Here is a 7,520-nt window from a genome sequence, read left to right on the forward strand (position 1 = left end):
CAACTTGAGGATAATAAACCTGTCAGTGAAGGATCAGAGCTCATGTTCTTTTAGGCTGCATCTGGATTGTGCTTTGATTAGAGTTAAAGACAAAAATATTTTAGAAATGCTGACACGTCCTGCTGGAGTGAAATATTTAAAGTATCATATTTGACTAAGTGACATTTTTTTTTCTTCAAAGGCAGTGTTCTTTGAACTGAGCACCTCTGATTTATTTCCCATGATTTTAAGAATGAAGCGATGAGTTCATGTTTTCTTACAGAGCTTTGTTGGAGGCTTTGACCACTGGCAGCAGCCTCAGAAGAGCCTCCTCTGAAGCAGAGTATTTCTTCAGGTCAAACACATCCAGATCTTTTTCTGATGACAGTAAGATGAAGACCAGAGCTGACCACTGAGCAGGAGACAGTTTATCTGTGGAGAGACTTCCTGATCTCAGGGACTGTTGGATCTCCTCCACTAGAGAACGATCATTCAGTTCATTCAGACAGTGGAACAGATTGATGCTTTTCTCTGCAGACAGATTCTCACTGAGCTTCTTCTTGATGTACTGGACTGTTTCCTGATTGGTCTGTAAGCTACTTTCTGTCTGTGTCAGCAGACCTCGTAGGAGAGTCTGATTGGTCTGCAGTGAAAGACCCAGGAGGAAGCGGAGGAACAAGTCCAGGTGTCCATTTGGACTCTGTAAGGCCTTGTCCACAGCATTCTGGTAGAGGAGAGACTCTTTTTTTCTAAAAAAGCTAGACCGCTTGGAGGTTATTTGTTTCTGTTCCAGCAGATTGCGTCCAGAGTTGATGAAGGTCAGATGGACATGGAGAGCAGCCAGAAACTCCTGAACACTCAGATGGATGAAGCAGAACACCTTGTCCTGGTACAGTCCTCTCTCCTCTTTAAAGATCTGTGTGAACACTCCTGAGTACACTGAGGCTGCTCTGATATCGATGCCACACTCTGTCAGGTCTGATTCATAGAAGATCAGGTTTCCTTTCTGCAGCTGATCAAAAGCCAGTTTTCCCAGAGACTCAATCATCTTCCTGCTCTCTGGACTCCAGTGTGGATCTGTCTCAGCTCCTCCATCATACTTGACCTTCTTCACTTTGGCCTGAACCACCAGGAAGTGGATGTACATCTCAGTCAGGGTCTTGGGCAGCTGTCCTCCCTCTCTGGTTTCCAGCACATCCTCCAGAACTGTAGCAGTGATCCAGCAGAAGACTGGGATGTGGCACATGATGTGGAGGCTTCGTGATGTCTTGATGTGTGAGATGATCTTGCTGGCTTGCTTCTTATCTCTGAATCTCTTCCTGAAGTACTTCTTTTTCTGTAGATCAGTGAATCCTCTGATCTCTGTCACCATGCCAACACAGTCAGGAGGGATCTGATTGGCTGCTGCAGGTCGTGTGGTTATCCAGAGGCGAGCAGAGGGAAGCAGTTTCCCCCTGATGAGGTTTATCAGCAGCACATCCACTGAGGTGGACTTTCTAGGGTCAGTTAGGATTGTAGTTTTGTGAAAATCCAGAGGAAGTCGACACTCATCCAGACCATCAAAGATGAACACAACCTGGAAGTCTTCAAAGCTGCAGATTCCTGCTTCTTTGGTTTCAGTAAAGAAGTGATGAACAAGTTCCACCAAGCTGAACTTTTCCTCTTTCAGCACATTCAGCTCTCTGAAAGTGAATGGAAATATGAACTGGATGTCCTGGTTGGCTTTGTCTTCAGCCCAGTCCAGGCTGTATTTCTGTGTTAAGACTGTTTTCCCAATGCCAGCCACTCCCTTTGTCAGCACTGTTCTGATTGGTTCATCTCTTCCAGGTGAGGCTTTAAAGATGTCTTCTTGTCTGATGGTTGTTTCTGGTCTGTCTGCTTTCCTGGATGCTGTTTCAATCTGTCTGACCTCATGTTCATCATTGACCTCTGCAGTCCCTCCCTCTGTGATGTAGAGCTCTGTGTAGATCTGATTCAGAAGGGTTGGGTTTCCTGCTTTAGCGATGCCCTCAAACACACATTGGAACTTCTTCTTCAGTGCAGATTTAAGGTTACGACGACAAACTGGAGCTTGAAGTTCTGAATAATAATAATAAAAATACAACTTCAACAATCAGATTTTACAAAACACTGATGACAATTTCTGACCCACAGAGAAACGACTGAACTCACTGGTGTCTCATTTATCTAACAGCTTAAAACCTTAAGTAAGAAATCCTCTTACTGCTCTGCAGATGGTCAGCCAGCTCCTCCTGCTTCATTCTCCTCAGGAAGTCCACTGTGATCTTCACAAATGCCTCTCTGCTGCTCCTCCGCTCATCATCCTCCCTCTGAAACTCCAAGCACTTAGGCTTATTTGGATTCAGAACCTTCTTGATCTTCTTCAGCTCGTTCTTCACAAAAGTGATGATGTTGTCCTCCAGCAGCTGGAACAGAATATTTATGAATGACCCACCACTCTGAACTTTAGTCTACACAACATCCACTTCTTTACGATCAAGGAGCATATCATCCACGATCTCTTCACCAATAATAACTTTGACTTTATCTGATTAACTGAGACTTTGTCAACAACTCCATGATCATAAAACGTTGATTCTGTTCATATGAATGCAGCGATTTCAGTGGGAGAAACATTTCACTGGTGTTCAGAGCTGAACTACCAACGGGCTGATGATAGAAGCCAGAAACTTGGAGATGTTTCAGGTGACTGAGTTGATCGTACAGCCAACTGATCTTGAAGGTTCACTCTGTTTACACATACAGATCAGTATTTAAGGTTTGACTCTCATCATCCACTGGAGCACAAACTGGGCGTCATCAGGACGCAACAACACAGAACAAACACCATCCCCACAGACACAGCAGCCAGGGAAGCAGAAGAACATCACATCAAGAAGGTCCTGAGGAAATGTGAACGCTGGTTTGAGGGCGGAGTCAAGGAGGCCATTTATGTGAGAAGGGAAAGACCATCTCTGAATGGAGGAGGGGCCTAAGGGTACATCTGTCACCATCTTACAATGCTGTGATTGCAGCCATTCCCCAACTCTCTGTGAATGGTACTCATGACCATTGATCACTGGGTGTTGATCAATGGTCATGACAATATGAGTACCAATGATCAATGAACTGACCTCCCAGCCCATTGTTCATTCAGTGGTGTTCGTTTCAGCCATTGTGCAAATGTCCTGTTTATAAGGTTGGAAACCTGCAGTCAGCTGAGACTGAAGAAGTCACTTGATGATGATGAAACGTTTCTCCCACTGAAAACGTCCAGATGAAGAGAATCAACCTTTTTGGGATTTACTCACCTGGATGATTGAGCATCAAGACACAACTCTGTGACTTTTCTCAGTTGAATAAATCCTCTCCTCCAGGTTTGTTTACATCTACCAGCCCTGTGGCTCTGCCCAGGGACAATAATCTATGTGAGAGGTGGAAAGTCATACAGGTGTCTGCTCCTGCCTTCAGTTATTTTTATCTACTGTGTGTCAACTGGCTGAACCTACTCCAGCTGTCTACCATCCCCCTAAACTCAACACTGACTTAGTGATCTATCCATTCTCTGACCAAACAAATCCTGCTGCAGGATGTTAACATAGCAGCACACTGATGATCCCACTCACTGTGAACAACACATTTGGACCTGATTTGCTGCTCTGGTTTACACGTGAACTTCAACTACTGCTGTCACCAACTTGAGAGGCTCTACAGAAAAACTGGACTTGTCCACAAAAAGATTTATAAAAATCATGAAGTACATTACAAGGACAGCATTGCACCAACTCTAATTACTATGGCCATGTTATCTCTTCTAATTAAGGTACAGACACTCAAACTTGCTGCTTTCAGTGAGAAGTCAAATGTCTGAATATGAGCTGGAAGCTGCTGAGAGTCCTCCTCCTTCCAATGGGGTTTACTTTCTCTACTACTTTCACTATAAACACGCCCCTTTCATGCACCTGCAGAGGGCCACCAGCAGATGGAGCTGTCTTAAACAAATCCACTTGGATAGTTAGCTGTAGATGATTTTCTCAGTATGATTGTAGGATTTTGACTTATTCTTCAGATTTATTTAAACTCTTATATTGTGCACAAGTGTTGAGCGACCCGTAAGTTCTCTGTACTTTTCATAAGAGCAGCCAGACTTTCAGCAAGTTTTTCTTTTGCTCTGCAGGCTTTATGAATGTGTGTCAAAGTTGTTCTGTGGCTGCTGTTTAAATCATTTTCAGTCCTCGTACAGGAACCTTCTTCAAGCTAAATCCAAGTGTTTTAGACCAGAGTTACCTTGATAGATATGTGTGGGTGTGTAACTCTTAGAAGCTGATTGGCTGCTTTTTATGGGGGCTGGATCTTTGGAAAGTGAACAAACCACAGTATTAGTAACACACCCTGAACTGCACACTTTAACAAACAACATGAGATTTTAACAGTGATGTAAAAATCCTGTGATTCATTGTTATTAAGCACAAACACATCTATGGCCCCGTTTCCATTAGTAGCTGCTCAGATCGACTCACCACAGGTCGCCACGACTGGACTGGATCCACTGGTTTCCTTTACAGTTGAGGACCACCTAATGTGGTCGTCTCAATACAGCCGGGTGTCGACTCACATCATTAGTAAGTGCTAATGCTGCTAATTTCCATCATATTTGTCATTTATTTCTCTAAGTTACTGTAGAAACACTTATTCAGCTTCATTCCCACTGATCTCGACTACAAACTGTTTCACTTTGGTTTTTCTTTAAAGCCTCGATGTTTAAAACGTTTCCCTGTGATCACATTTGCACCGTCTGATTTCAAAGTTTGTTTTCTTTTGGTAATTTAGTCCACAGAGTCCTTGGTGTTCTGAAAGGGAGCTATAAATAAATGTATTATTATGAATATTAATAATAAAGTAGTTATTGTACACGTACAGACCATAAATATGGAGTCCAGCTGTGTTTGATGCTGCTGGGCAGACTGACCACTGGGAACCTCTGAGCTCTGCTGGTCCACTCTGTGGAGGAACCATGGACACACACACACACACACACACACACACAGCCACTTTGATTGTTAAAATGTGAATTTAGCCTCTAAAAGCTGTGTTCAGTCAGTGTTGCTGCTTCCCTGTGTCTGACCTCACGTATGTGCTTCTGAAAGAACCGTTAAAGAGTCCCGTAAACACTTTTTACAACAGTTAAAGCTGTTATATGTTGAATTCTTGGCTGACATCATATTAAGTGCTGTGGATTCAGAGTATGATGTCACTCAGGTTTACATGTGCGAAGGCAGACGAGTCAGTACTTTTGGTAATACAGTGTAAAGTTGCACTGATTGATTTCCATGAACAGCACTGTGGTTCAGTGTTGTCCTGATGGAGTCTCATTAACAGCAGCCAGTATGATCCAGGCTTTAGCTGCTTGGTCTCTGTGTGACCTCTCAGACTGTTTCACAGATCAGACACAAAGAGAATCAGAGCAGCTCTTTAAAGACAAACATGAACCCACTCAGGTCACACGTTCCCCACAGATATGAGCATCACTGTCCTCAAACAGCAAATGACCAAGTCTAACATTTGGATCTTTTCTCTTTCATTGTTTTCTTTTAATGAATCTTTGTAACAATCTGAGGATGTTTCAGGTCAGATTTATCCAGGAAACACAAACATGTAAAGGAGTCATCACAGCTCTCTGACCTCGTTGGTCCAGGTTCAGCACTGAAGTCTGGAGGTCGATCTTTGGACCGGTCACTCCTCACAGACGGACAGCTGGACCCTGCAGACTGTGACCTCTGACCTCTGCAGACACAAACATGATTGAAGCAGCTGTGATCACACAGACTGCAGATGATGCAGCTGTTTCCTGTCAGTAACATCCTCTTAGATTAGAGTTCAGCTTTTTACAGGAAAACTGGACAAAACTGATTTTGTTACAAATTCATTTTCATTTCCTCTCAGCTCACAAACACAGAAAATCAACCAGAATCAACACTGATTATAATGTCAGTGCAGAATTATTTATGTAACTCAGTGAGTTCAGCTCTCTGACCTCGTTGGTCCAGGTTCACCACTGAAGTGTGGATTTTGACCTTTGGACCCGTCACTCCTCACAGACGGACAGCTGGACCCTGCAGACTCTGCTCTGTCCTCCTCTTCCTCCATCATCATCTTCAGTCAGTCTGAGAGGTAAACCACAAACACTCAGTGAGTTCACATTAACAGGAGTAACTGAGTTACAGTCGCTGATCTCTGACCTGTCATGTAACCTAGAGACCAGGTCAGTATGTCTGTAGGTTCTCAGTCATCAGGTCATGGTGATCTAAGGAGCTTGGAAAGACAAGAGAGACTTCAAGTTTCTGGAAGACGTTTCATCCGAGAAGCTTCTTCAGTTCTAAAACCAAACGGTGGAGAGTCCCAGATATTTAAACCTGAGAGGGAAAGAAAGCATGTCGCTGACCCACTATTGATCCTGTTATTTCAAGGAGGAAACTGAGAGTCTTTTCACCAGGAGCACAGACATCTGGAGCACAAACGTCTGGAGCACAAACGTCTGGAGCACAGACATCTGGAGCACAAACACCTGGAGCAGCATGTCGATGCTGTTGGTTGAGATCCTGAAGACTGAAGTCCAGGCAGCTCCAGCAATGATCCACTGATGTGTTTTTATTCCATGTATGAATGTTGTTATTGACAGAGATGAAGTTTGTGTGTCAGTGATGCAGTGACTGTTGTTGTTACCTGTACAGGCTGGTTAGACTCTATGAAACAGATCAGACAGATCTCTGCATGTTAGAAGAGACTATTAAAGGTCATGAATGAGACAAAGGCAGGGAGGCATCCTTTACAGCTAAACAGCAGAGTGAGAGAACAGCCAGCACCTCTACATTTATCACATTATACAGCACATGTATGATACTGACAGGGATGAGAAGAATTTAGTGATTCCATCATTGATATTACTTATTGATTCTCAGTAGCTCTGCTCTGACAGTCACCACCATCACTGAGCAGCATATCAAAGACATTTGTGCACATTAACTGCATGTTGTGGGTCAAATGTTTGTGCATGTTGGAGGCATTTCCTCTTTGTTGTGATCAGTGTTGGTCATTACTCAAAAAAGTTATTATTACACTGTCGACCATGTAACAACATAAAGCTGAGGTACAGCCCCACACACCAACACAGATCCTGATGAGGTCACGTGATGTTTCTCTGAGTGTTTATGAGCACAAATAAAGATGAAACAGCACAAAGACACTTCAAAGTGATTCTACTGTAGAAACATGAACAGGTAGAAACCTGCAGCCTGACTGCTCATCACTTTGCTACCTGTTCAGGTTCAGCAGCAGCAGCTCACTTTATCACGGTGCTGGTCTGGGGTCAGTGTTTACTCAGCTTTCACGTCACTCTGGGTTCTTGGCTAGCTTAGCGATAGCTTAGCTTTAGCTTGGCGTTAGCATGCTGTCTGACTAGCTTAGCGTCACAGCTCTACAAGTGTCTCGTGTGTAAATATTAATCACAGCGACAGTAAAGAAGGTTAAGGGCTGTGACGTCA

At 43.6% G+C, this 7,520-nt stretch overlaps 1 protein-coding gene across 1 annotated transcript in view; it reads right to left on the reverse strand.

Annotated features, from left to right (window-relative positions):
* Positions 1-4,976, reverse strand: part of LOC120435055 (NLR family CARD domain-containing protein 3-like) — a gene marked incomplete at its 5' end in the record, with an annotated part of 52,810 nt that extends 47,834 nt beyond the window's left edge. The window contains 3 exons of the mRNA XM_039603850.1: positions 261-2,058; positions 2,204-2,405; positions 4,902-4,976. Of these exons, the coding sequence (XP_039459784.1) occupies positions 261-2,058; positions 2,204-2,405; positions 4,902-4,976 (2,075 nt within the window). The remainder of the gene's footprint in view (positions 1-260; positions 2,059-2,203; positions 2,406-4,901) is intronic.
* Positions 4,977-7,520: the final 2,544 nt, after the last annotated feature.

The sequence above is a fragment of the Oreochromis aureus genome, linkage group 3 (genome assembly GCF_013358895.1).
Source record: "Oreochromis aureus strain Israel breed Guangdong linkage group 3, ZZ_aureus, whole genome shotgun sequence".
Classification (NCBI taxonomy): domain Eukaryota; kingdom Metazoa; phylum Chordata; class Actinopteri; order Cichliformes; family Cichlidae; genus Oreochromis; species Oreochromis aureus.